This window comes from Buteo buteo, chromosome 3 (genome assembly GCF_964188355.1).
Source record: "Buteo buteo chromosome 3, bButBut1.hap1.1, whole genome shotgun sequence".
Lineage (NCBI taxonomy): Eukaryota > Metazoa > Chordata > Aves > Accipitriformes > Accipitridae > Buteo > Buteo buteo.
Genome location: NC_134173.1, coordinates 28,133,890 through 28,152,987, shown reverse-complemented (window position 1 = coordinate 28,152,987; position 19,098 = coordinate 28,133,890). Strand labels below are relative to the sequence as shown.

The 19,098-nt window shown below is 38.0% G+C and overlaps 1 protein-coding gene across 11 annotated transcripts in view; it reads left to right on the top strand.

Moving 5' to 3' along the window:
- Positions 1-19,098, top strand: part of ZNF521 (zinc finger protein 521) — a 232,457-nt gene that overhangs the window by 4,231 nt on the left and 209,128 nt on the right. For 4 of the 11 annotated variants that reach the window (XR_012649776.1, XM_075023166.1, XM_075023169.1 and 1 more), the window contains exons 3-4: positions 13,427-13,489; positions 14,536-14,595. The exons of 2 other annotated variants lie outside the window; for them this stretch is intronic. Coding sequence is in view for 6 of the 9 variants with exons in the window: in XM_075023166.1 (XP_074879267.1) it covers positions 13,427-13,489; positions 14,536-14,595 (123 nt within the window). In the remaining 3 variants the exon portion in view is untranslated. The remainder of the gene's footprint in view (positions 1-13,426; positions 13,490-14,535; positions 14,596-19,098) is intronic. 5 more of the 11 variants (XM_075023170.1, XM_075023174.1, XM_075023171.1 and 2 more) reach the window with 3 other exon arrangements.

Sequence of the window (19,098 nt, the reverse complement as noted above, 5' to 3'; positions counted from 1 at the left end):
AACTCATGAGCGCTGTTTTACATCTAAATAAAATATGGAGTTACACATTACATTTCCAATTTGTCATGTACGTAGCAACCCTTTCTGGGGGGAAGATATAAGAGATATTTTTGATATGTCTGTCACTTTTGATAACTTAATTTGAAACTTATATCTTAGGGGAGTACTGATACAAGGCAGGTAAATACATTAAAACAAAATGACAATTGAGTTTTTTATACTGAATGCATGAGACTAAGGTTCATCTGAAATGGTGGGTGTTAAAAACTTGCTAATGACTGAATTTCTTCTGTTTCTTGAAAATACACTTTTTTGAATTGCCATGCTTTCTGTTTACATTCCTCTTCTATTTCTCCCCCTCCCCGTCCCCTCCCCCCCCCCCCCCGGGTTTCTTGCCAACTTTGGTCTGACTGTCCCCCAGCTCTTAGTGAGGATTGCATCTCAGGTTTGGACCTGGGAAAGAAAAAAAGGCATGGCTGACATTAGATAAGTCCCTTACAATTTAAGAATAATAAAAACATCTTTCCAAGGAAAAATAAGATTGTAATTGTTTTCTGTGAAAAGCACTGTCTCTTACAAATATACTACAGGGTTGTGGCAAAAAAACCCCAAGTGTCAAAAGGAGGGTAAATTATTTAACTTTCTGAAAAACTGTAATTTGATTATCTTATTTTACATTAGGAAGGAAGAATTAAAGTTCAGCTGCTGGATTCTTATAGGCAAGGGAAGGATCAGTTGCATCACTCATCAGTCCTGACCTATATTTCATTCTCCTGATTAATTTATCCCATTTCCTTGGCTAGTTTCTGAAAAGAAAAAAAAAAAAAAAAAAGGAAAAGGAAAATCTATTAAGTATCATTGACCTGATCAAAATCACCTAATGCATTTGGTGGGGGAGGGGAGGATAGCGGGAGAAAAGCAGGTGGGGAAAGATAAGTCAGAGATACGATACCCGTGTATAAGCCCCAGAAGAGCCACTGTGCAAATGAAGGGTATTGAAGAAGGGCAATTGGTATGACTCCTTAAACTCCTAACACCTGAGGGCAATGCGATTCCCGAAGTAAAACCACGCTGGAGACCCCCTGAGATGAGGAAGCAAGGGAGGGGTGGGGGGAAAGAGAGTAGTTAGCTTGTATCTTGTTTAACTTGGCCGTTTGAACGGTAAACCTTTTTTTGTGACTTGGCATGCTTTGTAGATATCACACTTAGGTTACTGACTGCCTTCCCCCCTCTCCCTCCCCTTTCTGGTTTATGGGGTTTTAGTTTTGGGAGGGCTTGAGGTTTTTCTTTTGCCCTTACTACCGGCTTTTGATGAGGAACTTTGTTTAGAAACAAAGTTACAAAAATATAGTCATTTGCAAAGGAAACCTGGTATTCTTTATACTAACTGGAATGAAAATATAGTCCTACTAAAGGTTAAACCCAGGCTTCTCTAAGCTAAAGCCAGGTAATACTAATTATGGTAAAGTCACCCGTGAAAAATCACTGAAATTGTAGGTGTTAGATAAGCCATCACAAGGAAACTAGAACAGCCCCACAGATTTAATACAAGCGCTGATCTCTGAAACTGATTTCTTTTTGGGAAAAAAAAAAAAATTTGTTATTACTCAAAGTGCATTTTTACTCCTTGTCATTTTGTATCCCACATTTGGCTGCAGAAATAAAATTACTGAATGTTAGTTCCTAGAAAGATGAGAAGGAAAAATTTATCGGCTGTATTTTACATATCTATGTTCTGCTTAAAGAAGGCTTGTATCTTGAAATATTTTGGCAAGCCCAGAGCGTCTCTTAAAGTTGTTCCCTCCTTTTGAGGAAACCTAGGTACTCTTTCCTTCCTGACTGAATTTACAGCTGCAACTCAATTCATGCAGAGTGTTGGTGGACTGAGTAACTGTACCTGTGTTTTAATGTGACTTGTTTTCTCATCAAAAATTCGAAGTGAAAGGATGTTTCTTGTACGGAGGTGCAGATGGTGTGGTGTAGTACCAAGGAAGATAAAACAGTAGTGGATTAAAACAAAAATCTTACTTAATAGCAGCAATAGTTCAGAGAGAATTTGACATTCGGATCCCCTTCAAACAGTAGCCTTTACATTTCTGTGTATCTGTCAGCTGTTTGAATGTTTATTCTCAGCCCCAACCCTCCCCAGCTTCTAAATTGCATGGACTAGACTTGAAAGTCATTAGATTGTCTGCTGATTAGACTATAATCAATCCAGCATAAACAAAAACAGCAATTAGTATTGGCATGATTTCTGTGAACTTGACTTAAAGTTTCAGTATTACTGGTCCAAAGAACTTTTTCTGAACGGGCCGTTTTCAGGAACTGTGTTATTTTGGCATCATCATTTTATAGGGAGGGAACAAAAAATTCATAAGATTCCATTTGGCCTGAAAAGCAAAACCAGCTGTTTGATGCATGAGTGAATTGCTGGCTTCTATTTGGCCATCCAAAAAAGGGCAAAAATTAAGATATCGAACATAAAAGACTACATGAAAAAAACAAATTACAAAGAGGATTTAAGATTAGCATCTTTTTATAATGCAGGCTATTTATAGTGTTCTCTTTTTGACTTGGCCAAAGCAAGCCCCAGCTCCTTTATATATTAAAAAAAAAATCTGTAACAACAAAAACTTCCCTAACCTTTAGTAATATTCATTGACTTTGGCAATGCGTAGTGGTATTGATGGTCTTGATTAGATGTAGGATTGCAATAATGCTACCCAGTCATTTTTGGGGCCAGTGTGAGTTACATTGACCATCACTGTCTACTTCTTAGGAGCAGGTACTATTAGGAGAGAACATCTAAACAGTTGTACCTAAACAGCTACTGGTTGTACTGCTAGTTTCCGTAAAGGTGAAATCTTGTGACAAAGATAATCTTAAGAGGCTTAGAAATGCTGTGTGTATTTGGTTTGGTTTGATTTTGTTTTCCTGAGTTGCCGTTAACTTGTGTAACAAGGGATGCTGTCAGTATGGAGGCACTTACCTAACATGTAGGATAACGTTATCTGCCATGATCTAAGATGTCTTGAAAGGCTTTGTGTTGCTCTGTAATTCATTCAGTCGAATTTACAACTGGTTTAATAGCTCTCATTTCATTTTTCTGAAACACCATTCAGTAGTTTGAAACTTGTGTGTTTTGGAAAAAAATCTTGGTTTTGAATAATTGTACACGAGGAAAGGATCTAGAATAACTGTTAAGATTTTATGTAGATTGTACAGATTCAGTGTTTTTTCAGTGTTTTTTCTGTGTTCCTTGAAACTTATCCTTGGAGTTGTTTTTTCTTTAGATTTATTAAAATAAAGTATAAATGCTGATACCGTAAGACAGACCTCTTAGCATCTTTTCCCAGCTGTATTTTAGGGTTTCCATTGGTTCCTGTAGCGCTACCTGAGCTCAAAATCAAAACCCCAGTCAGCTGAGGGTGGGGAAAATGTGCTACTTCACTTAAATCAGAACCGTGGCATATATACTTTTTTTTTTTTTTTCCTCCTGAAAGGAAAACATACAGATCTACGAAGAATTGGGCCTGTTTTATTTGGTGCTGTGAAAATGTACATGCCTGTTTTCAAATATATTTCACAGTGTGTTACTACAAAGCATTGAAGTTCTTCAGTTGCTCTCTTTACAAAAGTCAGATAGCACAAGAGAAGCTTTTAAATACTTCTGAATCATAATGCACCACTTAGCATAGGATTCTGACAAAAGATGGATGTGCAAAACCCGAAAGAGGTGGTGAGGTTTGTTTTTGTTTTAACTTTAATTTTAGACAACTTGGGTTCTATTTCACCTCAAGTATGAGTAATTATGCTAGTTTAGCAATTATTAGAGATGAAAGAAATTCTGTTAGATATGAGTCTCCTAAACTTCAGTAGCTTTAGTTTTAGCCAGGATAATGATCAAGGAGTAGTTAGCCATTTGCCTAGGGACTATGCTGTAGCAAAAAAGATAGGGCTGATCTTGGGGGTATCCTTATTACAACATGTTATAATTAACATTTTCATTCAGCCCTCCTACCTTCCAAAAAAAATCTGCTTTATGTTATTCTGTACACACATTAGTAAGGCTGCACAGAATTGCCCTCTTCCTATGGATTTTTGAACCAGGACCATTGTCCTCCGTATTTACAATATTAGTTAACACCGGTCACGCTTTTTTTTTCCCCACTTCACATTCCTTTAGTTTCAAACACTTTTTTCCCCCTCTGTACTGCATAATTATTGAGAAAAAGAAATAGAGGATTTTTTTCCCCTCCTTTTTTCAGGATTTAGTCTAGGTTATCCATGTCCTTCTCTTGTGTGCACGTTTGAGCCTTTTAGATTTTCCTTTAGCTAGAGTGATGCTGTGCATGCTGTACTGCAACTTTTCTTTGTACAGTTGAATCTGTATAATGTGTAATCAAAAGGGTTGTAGGGTTGTTACTAACCAATTCTGCACAATTAATGCCCAATGAAATTTTAGATTTTGGGGGGATGTGTTTTCGTTGTGTTTTTTCCCACTCTTTTATCATGGGAGCAAGACACTTTTGAGTAAGTGATTCATCTGATACTTTCACTTCTAAATATAGGTGCAATTAGGTGCAATTTTTCTTTTTAAGGTTAGGATTCTTAGTCCTTCAAGATTTCTTAAAGTCATTTATATATCTGTTGGTAAAGTGACTTATCCCCACCCCTTCTTTTTTAATGTGATAGGGGCTTACTATGGTTCTTTAAAAATGAAGTATCAGTAACTAGTTAGCATTCTTAAAAATTTGAAACAGTACTAGTCATTAGTTAATCAGCCTCTTGGCTGAAGCAGAACACCTTTTTGCCCTGAAGACGAATGGACAGGGTGTTGATAGTGAGGGTATCGGTGTTTTCACTCCTTCCCAAACCCCATTTTTGGGAGAGCTTATTCTCATGCAAGGCAATAACCTGGAACAGGAGTTTTGTCCTTACCAAACAGGAAGTGCAAAATCTCTCTCTCAGTTTCTTATACAGACACTCAGTGTTACACACAAGTGTGGAAAAGCTAAGAGCACTTTAAGTCTAAATGTCCTGGTTAGCTGCACAATAGATGGCTTTTTTATACAGTCCCTGAAACTTGTTGTGCCCTTACAATTATTAGGTTATGATTTGAAGGGAAAATATATTTCAAACAATGAATTCCATGATAATTGATTTTTTAGTTTTATTTTTTTGTTGTTCATTTCTTTTGGTAACCTATCAAATTCAACTTCCATTATTGACTCATTAACTTCTGGAAAGGAACTTTAAGAACAAAAATAAAATACCTGCTGTGTTGCTGGACTGGATGATGAGATGTAGTGAGGCAGCGTCCATGGGAAGACTAGGCTATGCTTTGATCAACAAAACTTTCTCTGGCACTGAATTATGATGGCTGGTTTTTTTTTTTCCAGACAGAGTCAAGTGAATTTCTAACTTTGATAGTGGCAGTAGGAAGGAGAAGGGGGTGGGGAAGTTAATTATTTTCCACCTCCAAAGAATACAATTGCGAGGAAGGAACTTTCTGATTCACTGGTTCCAGGACAACAGGATGTCAAGATCCATGCCTGATGTAACATTTTCACTCTGAAGATGGGAGGAGGAACCGGGTTGCTGTTGGTCTCTGCATGCAGCCACTGGGAAGGGATTGCGTTACGTGACTTATAAAGAGCTAGAGCATAGGAAAAGATTTGGTTTTGCGATTTCTGGTGAATCTGTTGAGCAGAAGACTTGCTCACCAGATACAGATGTAAATCAATGAAGAAAGGTCAGAAGGCTCTAAGGCTAGGTCCAAAAAAAAAGGCTTGCGTGCTGCATGATGCTAGTACTGCAGTGCTTAGTTTACAGCTGCCTGGTTGCCTGGTGGAATGGTAATCTTGCACCAGGTGCTTGAATTCTTTATATAATTCATAGGTAGATTAGGGGTTTATGAATGTTGTTGAGGAGGAACTACCTTAAGGAGAGAGTCAGAAAAACTTGGAAAGAATAGTGTGTCTTAACTCCTCCCTTGTTCTAGATGTGGTGTCTTACTTTGTGCAATAAGGTATCTCATAGCAGTCACTTACCTCATCCAGCTTTTTGGAGATAGGGGACAGGTTGTTCCTTTCCTCCCAAGTTACAAGGAATTGAGGGGTTGTGCTGCTGCTCTTCCTCTCCCCTTTATTGAAGAGGGAAAATAATTTGCTGTGCTAGGATGTGAGAGGTGGGGTTTGTTTTCTGTGCTTTGTCTAAGGGTGTTTGAATCTGTATTTCACAGGGAGTACATCAGTCATTACACAGCAGCATACTGTGCTATAAGTGTGAGTTGCCATTTTATTTTTGTCAATGACATTTCCCTTTTCAAAAGTGTAATTAAGTATTTGTTGGACAAGAGGGTGAGAGACACTCATACACAAGACTTATGGCTCTAATGGCTTGAGTACCAATGGAGAAGGAAGAGACCTGGTCCTGGTCTGCCAAGTACTTACTGCAGTATTACTGCTGATGAATTATTTCAGTGAAACTAGAACTGGAGTCCATGTGTCCCACTTCCCATGTGGGTGCACTAGCCACGAGGATAAGGTATCATGCTAATTCTCCTTTCTAGTTCAGTGAATGTTGTAGATGAGGTATGGCAGCTTCAACAGCAATGAATAAGTGCACCTCAAGTCTGAGGGTAAGTGCTCTTTGTTAGGAAGATCATGACCTGAGTACAAATCCTGATAGAGAAGAAAGTTGAGCAGGTACCACCCACATCCTGGGTGAGTGATCTAACCAGTGGGTGTGGGCAAGAGGGGGAAAGGAAGAGGTGCTTCAACCCACACATTTTCTGCCAGTATCTTGTAGCAACCAGGAAAGGGCATGGAAACCCTGAAGAACCAGTCCATATGGCTGTGTACAAAGCCAGGGCAGGCAGGAAAATATTTAATCTTTGACTAGCCAGCTGTGGTGGGGTTTTGGTTTGATTTCAGCATTGAGCTGCACAGCACTGAGAAAGCCTGGATGGTAAAACCATAGGTACTGCCTGGCCTGAGTGGCATCTGAGCAGAACTTCTGGCAATTTAGATGCAGCATCCCCTCACTAGTTTTTGGGTCTCTAAGCGCCTTTGTGGTTATAGACCAGAGTGCTGTTCTACATGATAGAAAGTCATCTAGAACAGAGCAGGGAGTCTGAGGGATCAAAAAGAAACTTATAAAACCCTGGTACACAATAGATGGAGATCTCTGGTAAATCAGGGATAATCTCAGTTGAAAGGAGGTGGGGTTTTTGACTCAGATAAATGTATGTCTTTAGGTAAGAGAGCTAAAGCATGCAGCTGTATATTGTTTTGGTGTAGGAATGGTGTCAGACAACCCAAACTCCTCAATTGAAGTGCCTCATTTTAGGCATGTAAATAAATGACTTAACTTTCAAAGGCAATGATCATCTACAGTAACCTTTACTGTAGGTCCTCATAACCCTTCCTTATATCACCTGTCTTCAGACTTGTGTAGTGTTGGTTACTTTGAGGTTCTGTGATCCATGCGTCAGTTTGATTCAAATTGCTCTCTCTTGCTGAGTTTAGCCTTTTGTAGACAGTGTTTAATGGATTTCCTATTTTCTAAGCACAGTTGAAAATACAGGTCTGTAGGAGTCCCAGAAATTCTTAGTTACATCCCTCTGAGAGAGTAAGAAAGCTTAGGTGATATACAGCTTCAGTATACTGAGAGGAATCAACTCTGAAAGCATTCATTTTAAGTACTGGGTTTGGTAATTAGGCTTAGAATTTATCTTAGCCTCCTAACTTCTGTCTTTCCTCAAAATGGACTGGATGCCCACAGTCACATTGTCAGGAACAGAGGTGGAGTACGTGGTTTAAGACAGGGAGGACAGCTGAAAGTCCTGACCTTGGTACTAAGAATTGACTCCCAGAGAGATTCCCTCTTGCTTTGCTAATTCTCACCATGGTCCTCAATTTGACTCGGAGATCCATTATAATCTGTTACATTGCATGATAGAGAGTCTTAGGGATGTCTGGAATTTACTTGAGGTTTATAAAAAGCTTTAAGATTCTTTGCAGAAAAGTACTTTTTAAAATATATCATACCATTATTAGTTTCCTTTAAACAGTAAAAATATGAGTATATGTAGATGTGGCTTAACCTTGTTAAAAGATGCATGATTAGGGAGCCAAAGTTAATATTCTGGGCAGGATTAATTAATCTACTACCTCAGCTATCCAGAAAAAGATATCCCCCCCACCCCTAGCTTTGGGGTTTCTGTAGAATTCTTCCTCTGCTGCAGGAAAGAGCATCTTTTGCCTTTTCTGCACACAATGTTATGTAAAACTGGATGTCTTTAGGCTGTCACATTTGGATACTGTCATCCTGGAGATCAAGCGTTGGAAGAATATCCAAAGGATTTCTTAAGCATAATTGCTTTCCACTTAAGTATATTTATTACTTTTATTTTTATGTGCTGCCTAGGAAAATACTTTATTTTAGCATAAGAATAATATTTTCCAACCACTGCAGTCTAATTGGGAACTCCTATTCAGTCTTTCTACAAGAAGAACATTAGGGGAAAAGAAAACCCAAGCTCAGTGCTGGGATAGACTAAAGAGAGGAGTAAAAAATATGAGTGCTGCGAGGGGCTTTGTCTTCTGGAAAAAGCAAATGCAAGAAGAAAAATGCCTTTTATGACAGGAATCTTTTAAGGAAAATAATAATTTCCGATATCAAGAGAATAGTGTTACAATGCTAGGGGGGGGTTAGAAATAGGAAAAGGGGTGTGTCACAGTACAAAGGAAAACAAAACAGAAATACAAATATTCATGCATATGGTTAATTGGATTTTTGTACAGTTGTGGCTACACACAGAACTAATTTTCAGTAGCGTTCTGGAATGTAGATATTTGAAATGTTAATATGCAAATGCATTTATTTTTCTGACTCTTCTCACACTAAAGTCATTGGGTGCATATACGTTTGGGAGTCAAAATGGTAATCAAGTTTCTGGCTAGTAGCTGATAGACATGTATTGATACTAGGTGAAGCTGTTCAGGAGACAATACTTTCTTAGCAGTTCTGAACTTTTATGAATGCCAGTTATCTTAAAGGACATTATGAGGCAGCCTGAAATGATTGTTGACTTCCAGGAGTCACCCACTGAATTGCTGCTTACATACGGTGTAGCCAGGTGTGAAAACCTATTCTTGCATTTGTCGGCCGGAAGAGTTTAAAAGGTGAGTCTTAGAGCACCAGTGGTATTTAGGGAGAGAAGAAAGCAGAGGAAGGTGTAGCCCTAGCAGGTGATGCCTTGACATGTGATCCTGCATTTAATACTACTCTGTAACTTCTTTAATTTCAGATTTGTGTCTTGACTGAACCCTTATGGAGATGTATTTCCACAGCATGTTATTGCAAATTGTGAAACATCTTCAAAATCCGTAGACTTTAACAGAGTTAGAGGATACTCAGCACCTCCTGTAACTGGCTCTTAAATTTGCCTTCTGCTGTGTGATTAATCTGTCTAATCATGCTTAATATCTGCCTGTAGATGGTGACAGTATGAATGTCCTCTTGGTTTTTATGTGGCCATGAGGAGAATGGAAAAGAAAAGTAGAGGGATACTTCCAGAAATTACAGTCATTTGTAGGTACTGAAATAATGGCACACACATTTTATTTCTGTTCTGTCTGGGTAGCTCAGTAAATTGTGTATTGATTATGCTAATACATCTAGTGTCTCTATTACTTGTCTGCAGAAATTATTCAAACATGTAGATTGAAGATGCACTTGGCAAAGTTACCATCCTAAGAAAAGGCTTTTGTGCAAAGATGGTTTTAAATTGAATTACTAATCATATGCTAATGGAAATTTATAGATTAAGTATTGAATTATAGGAAATGCAAAGTGCAAGTTAAAAATATATATTCTAAACTTCCTATCCTGACAGTCTTAGTTGCTATATTAGGTTTATTTTCGCATCTCTCAAGGAATATGTTTTAGGAAGGGATAAATCAATAGCAATCTATTTTTATAGTTTGTTTTGGGATATGTGGCTTCTCCTGCTTTGTTTAACAAGCTGAAGGGAGGCTCAGGCATTTGGGCCAGTTCTTTTTTTTTTTCTCCTTTTTTTTAATTTATTAACCCACCTAGACTAGAAGAAAATAGACTTTTTTCAATTATCTTTTGCTTTTATTTTATTATGGTTTGTAATAGCTCAGAAGCCATAAATCTTAGCCAGAGTTCTCCAGAATGCTTCCCTTTCAGTGAAAATGTCCTTTATCACATTTCTAATTTTATCAATTTCTTTTCCATACAAGGTTTTTCCCAGGCATCAACCAGAATTGACTTGGGCTCTTCCATAGGGTGCTAAATCTACAGATTAACTTTTCAGTGGAAAAGAGGAATCCTGGTTAGTCAGTAGAATATGAATGAGATTTTGTGAGCTAGAAGATATGTATATTTTGTATTAACTTTATAAAATAATCTCCCTCCTTTGTAGGCTAACCATGTGTTCCATGAAGAGACTAAGCAAAAGGGGTGAAATCCTCATTGATCAGCAGGTGTTGCTGTAGAGCAGTTGGGAGATTAATTCTATTTTTAGGATCTCTATATCAAAATTCCTGCAGGTTTTCCTCATTGGCTGTCCTTGATGCTACCACTTGATTTGTTGGGTTTTTCGGTCTTTTTTTTTCTTTTCTTTAAAAAGAAATAGTTGGTCTTAATGTTGACATTCAGCAGCCTAAACATGAGAGGTGCTCTGAACTGAAACCAGGGTTTGCCTTGGACACTGGCTGTACCAAAGCTGAAATGTCCTAACCTTTCACATAGATACTGCTTCAGTTTAGACATACTTTTTTTGCAGTAAAATGTTAAAAACTGGTATCTGTCCAACCCACAAGCTTTTATAATGGGAGATAGAATTGACATACTGGAATTCTGGTTTCCCTTATTGAGATTTTTTTTTTTCTTTTAAATTGCTCTCAAGAAGTGTGGTGTCACAGTTGTTGTGGTGATCTGGTCTTTTTCCAAGATTTTATTATTTGGAGTTCCTGTTTGTTTTGTTTTTTAGAAGTTGCACTGAGAAAATAGGTAGTAGGGACTTGATGGTTTGTTGTTTTAAGGAACAGATAAGTCAACTGAGAAATATTTCTACAGCCAACAAAACAGGTGACCTGTAGTCATAAACACATAATTGTAGGGACAAGGAATATTGTTGCTCTCGTGACATTATTTCAAATTTATCTAGAAGTGCTGTTCAGCAGTAACATCACTTAATCATAGTCTGGATTCATAAGCTATTGTTCTGGTTTCCTGAGGCCTCTCCTTTTACTAGTATTCTATGACTTTGTTATCTAGTATTTATCGTACCCTATGCTAAGATGTGGTACATGCTGTAATGAAGATGACATCTCTATGTGCAATTACAGTCCTATAGTATTGGTAATTTTGACATTTGAATTAATAATAGTGCATACATGCTGCTGTTTTATCTGCACATCATCTTGTGGCTTTTTAAAGTTACATTTCATGGTAGTGCTAGAGAAATGTTTTTGGTTAGCAAAATTTAAACCATGTCTCTATATAGGTTCTGTTTAAAGTTGCCCTCCTCTTCTGAAAGAAAATGGTATAGTTAATGTTTAAGCGTAGTTAATGTTGGCTGCATGTCACACTAGCTTTCATAGTCAGGTAAGTTTAACAGTGAGAGCTGAAATAGTACTTTAGTTTTCAGAGTCTGGCTGGGGAAAGGCATAAAGTGCTAATCGAGAGCTTATCTGATGCTACCAGCTGTAGCTTACTTAATGTAACAAATACGCATGCTAGTTGGAGGAATCGTCTAACTTAATGCAAAGTAAAATGAGATGCTGTTTTGTAGATGATTTGTGCTAATGCTAAGATTTCCCTAATTCTGTGGGTTTTGTGGTGTAGTTTTCCTATTCCTTTTGCCATATTTACTCCTAAATGCGGTTTTATTTTTCCCGACAAATATGTCAGTCTAGTTGAAGATTATTAGCAAGTCTTTGTGCCATGGCCTGTTGTGACTGAGAATCCTTAAAGGGCTTGAACAATGGTTTAGAAAGATGCTAACCACAAAGTTAACTGCTCTGATACTTGTTTCCTTTTTTTAATGTAATAAAGACCTAGTGGTCAGCCTTTGCTGAAAGCAAACCTCAGCTGTCACAGAATTTTCAGATCCCTAAATAGCAGGGAAGTTTTAAACGTTTGGTTTCACAGTGTCATGTTTTCACGTTACAAAATTGCATACCTGAACACAATTTGTTAGGCAGTATCCATGTTTGTTTTTTCCATTTTAAGACCTAAAAATGTTTGGTATACCTTTCAGTCAGCAGTGCAAAGCTGAACACATTTCGGTGTGCAGTCACTTCTCACTAGAACTGAAAGATTCTGGTACTGCAGCTGGTGGCAGTAGACATTCAGTACAGAACAGCAGAAAAGATGAACTCTTGCATTTTGGTTTGCATACACTTAGAACTGGAGTCCTGCTTCAAAGCAGCAGATCTTGTTTACTTCTTAGCAGGTAGCTGCTTTATTATAAAGTTTACCACTTGGGAACCAGTTCTTGAAAAGTTCATGTTTAGCCAGCTCAATTCCATCTTGAAACTTTAAAAATGGTACGAGTTTTTAAACTGCCTTTCTGGACCGAGTTGTGACCTGTATTGTGGTTGAGGATTTCACTGGTAAATAACAGATGTCTACAGCCTTTAGTAAGGTTGATCAGTACATACTGATGACCAAGGTGAGTTTCCTCTTGAGGGATGGAACAGTGGACTCTTTTTTTTTTTTTTTTTTTTTGAGCTTGTTCTTGAGAACATTTTTTGGAAATAGATCAGCAGCTGATGGTGGGCATAAAAAGAGTCAGGTTGGGCTGCTGCAGAGGTTTCACTGGGGGCTTTGGGGTAACAAAAGGCAGTATCTTTTTTTTTAAACTGTATAGTAGTTTTCATTATTTTTCTTGCTTTATTAACAAGTCTTACTGATCTGTGCTGCCCTAGTGAAAAATCTTTTTATTTAGCTTAGTTTGTGTTTGACCACACATTCTCCGAAACTCAGCTTTTCATAAGCTTTTGCCATTGCTTTCTTTGTCTGACCCGTTTCCTTTAGCTGTGAGGACTGCTGGGATGACTGCTTCAGCATAACAAAGAAAATCATACAGTATTACCACAGCTGAAGTACTGGTAACTTCATGGCTGCAAAATACAAGTTCAACTGAAACAGTCAGCTCATAAAATCATATTTTGTGAAATACATGACTTATTCCAGGGCTGGGGAAACTTTTATCAGATCTCTGTTGATGAGAAGAGTGTGCTTACTAGCCACAGCTCTGGGACAGAGATAGAGATTGCTCATTGTCCTCCAGAGATTGTACTTGACTCTTTCTAATATATGTACTGTGTTTCAAGTTTCTGGTGTCCTAAGAGTGTCCTTATGAAAACTGGTGTTTTTTTTCTAGAAACTCAGATTCTAGAAACAACCAGTTGTATGAAGCCTTGGGGTTGGCGGAGGAGGAAAAGAGGTACCTGTGGAGTGTGTATATGTATCTCTTCTTTTGAATATATGTCTAGCTTTATATGTGACCCTAAGTGTTGCACTCTTTTCCCAAGAACCAGGGAAAATACCCCAAATCTTTGGATTTTAACTCAGTTGCATGATTATTTTTTGAGCTCTGAGTTCTTGGGAGTGGAAATGCTGCAGAAGTGCAGTCTTTCCCCTTTCAGCTTTTTCCTCTGTGGAGGGAGAATGAATTCTTTTCTGTCTGCTGTTCTCTAACTCAAAGAACTTGGTCTGTGGGAGAATTAAAAGAAAATGGTTCTGCCTTTTAGCTCCTCCCTTACTTTTACTTTGTGAGAGTCAATCTTACTTAGGCATCATATCAGAGCATACAAGAACAGTGCTCTCTAATTTTTCAAAGTAGCAGCAGAATGGCTCTTGTTGGGTTCACTCTTGCCCAACAAGTTTTGAATAGTGAATCTGACAAGAATTGTATTGTTTTTAGTTCTACTGCTCTGGAAAGCTGTGAGCCAAGGGAAAGATGCTGGCATGGTGTATACAGTAAAACAGCATGGGGTTAGTTCCCCTTTGCAAGGCTGTCTGCACTGCTGAGATGTTTGCTACTGAATATAGGATTATTATTATTTTTTTAAAGCTTATGTATGAATTAGCACATATACCTCTCCCGTCTGCCAGGAGAAGGCTGTCTCTTATCAGTGTGGAGCGAGTCGAATCTTAAAGCCCAGAATTATTCTCTCATTTAGTTCCATAATCAAATACAGTAGAGTGCATTGAAGACAAATATCCCAGAGGAAATTTGATTTGTTCTTTAAGCCATGAAAATTATTTGGTCACTCTGTTCTCAGATTTGTAACTTCCATACAGCAACATACTCTGTTTTGGTCTGGTCTACACTTTTGCACTTTGCAGTGCAGCTTTTCTTGCCCGTGTTGTACAAGCATTACTGGCTTTCAGAACTGAAGCCGGTGTAAAGATGCTTGAAACACTTCACCTACCTACCTAACATCTTTTTTTTGTTTTGTTTTTGTTTTGTTTACCTTTTTCTGACAGTAGAAGAAAATGAAACAGAGGACCAGCAGGCAGGTGTGGGACACACAGCCGCACAGACTGGTAATGCTGAATTCCTTCATTAGTGCTTGCTTACTGTTTGACAACAGTGTGAGGGATTTTTGTATTGGGGTGTTTTTGCAAAGCCTGCACTCTTCTTTCTCCGTTTCAGCTTAGAATGCATTCTTGGGGCTTGCAATGAAAAATAACATTCCTCTCCCCTCACCTTTCAATTCCTGAGAATTAGAAATTCTGCCTTTTGTAGGTCAGCCATCTGAAAGTGAGATGCTTCTAAAGTGCAGCATGCTTTTATTTTTTTTTATTTTCTTTTTTTAAATTTTATTTTAAATAATCCTCCTCTACATCCCCCACATAAAACCCCACCCTGTGCCATTTCAGATAAACTTGAATATTCATTCCACTTAAGCTATTTTCATATTTGTAATATATGTGGATATGGGTAATTTCTTTTAGGATTGTTTGTATAATTTCTTACCAGTTAGGGGTTAATTAAGGGCTCCTTAAGTCAGTGAGATTAGGTGGACAAAACTGTTGTTTGAGTCAGGATCACAGGGATATGTATTGTTAATAATCATGAAGAAATAATGGTGAATTCCCAATAACAACAAGGGGTCTTTTATTCTCTAATACGCTTCTGAGAATGTAAGAAATACTTCACTTCTGTCTTTGGTACTGATTCCGCAGAATTTTATCTGAAGAGCAGGACTGACTCATCTGAATAGTCTCATTCATTCAGCTGAGGTCACCTTTTGGAGTAAAGGCTGACTCCTTAAGGATATTCCTAGAAGGCTAGTCATCTGAATACATGTAGGTAATTTGTTTGAGAACAGTTGGAGTTACTCCTCTTCTGAAGGTGAAGAATGCAGTTAATCTTTTCTTCAGCTAGAAGACTTTATATTTCTCTTGTGTGTGTGTCCTGTGGGTTTGTGTTTGGTGTTTGGTGCCTTTTAAAGGTTCTAGTGGCTCTGCACATAAACTATATTGTTTGAAAAGAGGAAATAAAAGTGAGAGATTTCTCTCCTTTTTTAATGGGAAATTTCTCAAACTGTTCTGAATGTACTTATGTCTCCATTTAGCTATCTGTAAACTTGGAAAAAAGCAAACTTGTACTGCTGTAGACTCATGAAGTTGAAAAATAGAGGACTGAAAAACTGGAGATCAGTATGACAAGGAATGGTTGCTTTTCTGTATTTTTTCTTAAAATAATTCTGAATGGTTGTCTTGCTGGTTATTTATTTCCCATCATGTCCTGTGTTGTTCTCTGTCTGTTTCTAGGCAAGATTTAACATTCTGTTTTTCTCTATAGCAAGAATGAAGTGCCGATATTAAAAACAAAAAACCTTCTGATAGAGCAAGCAGTACAGAAGGCCCACACTGTGTACACACTGCCAGAAGTTTTTATAGTAATACTTTGTATCTAAGCTCTGGCTCTAACCATTAAATGTGCTTTTTATAGAGTACCAAGTTATAAATGTAGTGCAGCTACGGCATATTAATCTTACTGCAGAGATTTAATGAGGCAGTTGTTTTGCGATGGACACTATTGGGAGCAGAGAGCGACAGAGTTTTACTTTACCACTGAGCTGAAGAAATATTCCTTGCCTGGTAATAATTATAACCACATGATCTAAGTTTTCCCTTCTTTTGCCAGCACTTTTCCATGCAGAAGTGGCTTAGAAGGAGGTCTACTGCAAGGCAGTGAAATGGATTGGAAAGGAGGCTGTTTTTTTGGTATTTTGATGTTTTAGTTGTGATTACCTATGGATCCTTGTAGCATAGGCAGAAATGTAAGGTGTTTCAAGAATACAGATAGTCTTTGCCAGTCCACTGAGATGGCTTGTAGATGTTCATTACTTTTACTTGACTTTTATATGGGTTATAAAAAGCAAATGTGGTGAAACCTCATTTTTACATGGGCAGAATACAATTTCTGCTGGTTGGCCTTAAACCGCTCCCATACTTGAAATTAATTGAAGTCCATGGCTTTATTGCCTCCAACACTTTTAAGTCAATGCAATTTTTCATTTTCCCCAAAGTTGCAGTTTTATTAGACCAAGTTACAGCAATAACATCCCTTAGGAGGAGGAGGAAGAAGGGAAGGGGAGAACCACCTGCCAGGGAACATAGTAATGAGAAAATCATGCTTCTTTTAATTTCCATTTATAAATAATGTTAACATAATCAGTAACAGAAGACAACTGTTCTTTCTCTTTTTGTTTTTGTTTTTTTTTTCTTAAAGTGCCTTAATAGGCTGAATTTATTTCTGTTCCAAAAAAGTAACCCTCCTTTCCGTACGAGATAGTTTTCAATATCTGCAGATGGAGCTGGTATGTGTACTGTTGCTGATGTGTATATTGAAAAATTTCAGTTGGTGCATGGCAGCTTCTGAAATAGGGCAGGAAAGCTTCTGGAAATGACAGTGGGATTTGCAGATGTTGGGAAAGGTAGTCTTACTATGAAGACAATCTTTGTTGAGGGAATTGTGTCTGTGATGTTGCAGATATTGGGGAGAAAGAAATGTGGGAGATGAATGACATTTGCCCTGAAGTCTGTATGCGAGCATGAGCTTTGAACAGGAGGTTAAGGAGAAGTATATATGAATGCTTATTGCATTTATAAAATACATTTTATTCTAGGGTTAAACCATGACCTCTTTCAAAAGAGCAGCTCAAATAAGGCAGCTTATCCTCAGTTTAAGTAACTATTTAAGGTTAGACCACCTCTTGACAGAAGATACTTCTTGTTGTAACAGAAAAGCTATCTATTCACAAGGCATCCAAATGATATTTTCTCTCTTTAAATATCTTTTTATTTATTTCGGTGGTGACATCTCTTCATGCAAGCGGATCACAGTGGAAATGCATTCATTGAGAGGGGCTGAGACTGCCAGAACTCATTTCACAAAGCTGTCGTAGGCTAAACTCGAACCTAGGTCCCAGAGGGTCCCACTTAAGTGTTGACCTAAAAACAAATGTGCCAGTTGGCTAGAGCATGTATTCTAAAGTTGCAGCAAAAGGGAATAAGCTTGACTGACTTCTGTCCCTGTAGAGTTTATATCTGCAAATGCAGAAGGAGAAGCAAAACATTTATTAGTCTTAAAATTATTCTAATTTTAATAACTGGTCTCTAAGTAGGAAGCTTTAAATTGAACGATTCTTTAAGCTTTTGTGCACTAAGGGGTGCATGTGTGCCTACGTGTGTGTGTATATTACTGAATTCCTGTAAAGTGCAAGTGTTTCTGAATAATAAGTCTTGACAATTCCCTCCCCTCCGTTTTCTTTCCTTCAGCATTGTACTTAAAGCAGAGTCAGACACTACCCTTATTTTGAAACAAACAGGTCTGTAAACTTTATGTGCAGCATTTAAATACTCATGTTAAAATTCAAACCCAGTGCCCACATTTCCCTGAGTGCTGTCAGTTTTATGAGATGAAACTGGGAGCCTGAGCTGAACAACTAATAGTATGCAATGTGCACGTGCTGCCTTCCAACAAGTGTTTAATGATGTTGGGGTCAGTTTGCAACAGTTAAGACAATTACTTCTTTTTCTGAACTGCTTATAACCTGGTGATCTCCTAACTACTTTTATTAATCTTGCCAAGTATTTTGGAAAATGAAGTGGCAATGGAAGTTATTAGATTCAGAGCATTCAGCAACAGCTGAAATGCCATAAAGTCCTTTTATTTAATTAGCATCCCTTTTTGGTGTGTAAATTTGCAGACTACTCCTCTGTTCAGAAGTAGCTGCCCAAGTGGAAGTTTTCACTCTTGAAAGAACCTTGAGAATGTCGTTTGTCATAAAAGGATCACACTCAGTGTATAGGCGGGGCTTTTGCACAGCAAATACATTTTTACCTTCAGAATGTGTTTTTTATTTTTAAAAATTAATGTGGTCTCCCTCTGTAATATAATTCCCTTAAAAATAAATTCTGCCCTTTACCCCTGTCAAAGAAATTTCTTGGTTTTGATCATGAGCCACATAGCATGAGGAAGACTTCCTGAAATGGGTCATTTCCAGTTTCTGCTTGCGGGTCCATCTGTATTTGAACAGTTGAAGAGCAGGGTGCAGCACTGTGGACCAAAGGATGCAGAAAGATGATGAGAGCCCTGACCTTCGTCATGGGCAGCAAGAACACCCACGCACAGTGGCAAATACAGGCATAGCTGTGCCCACATCACTGTAGGGTGCTGAGAGAGGATTTAAGAGTGGTTTAAAGTGGGATCCCCCCCTTCCTACTCACCCCTTTCCTATTCTAATGTGAATTTAGTCTTAGCATGTTTTGGTTTCTCTCCTTTCAAGTAGTTGTGCATGATCCTAATCAATTGAAACACTATTAAATAAAGTGGGTTCACAGACACCATCTCTGTGTTGCTGTGGACAAGAAGCCTACTGCTGGTTAGTCACCCGCTTGGCTAAAGAGCATAACATCTTAAAATGTACTTGCACAATCTCCTGTTATGTGAGTTTGTCCTTGTTTTCTAAAATGACTTGTTTTAGTCTTAGCTCTCTCAAATATCTAAAAGGAAAGATGAGACGGCCAAAGCAG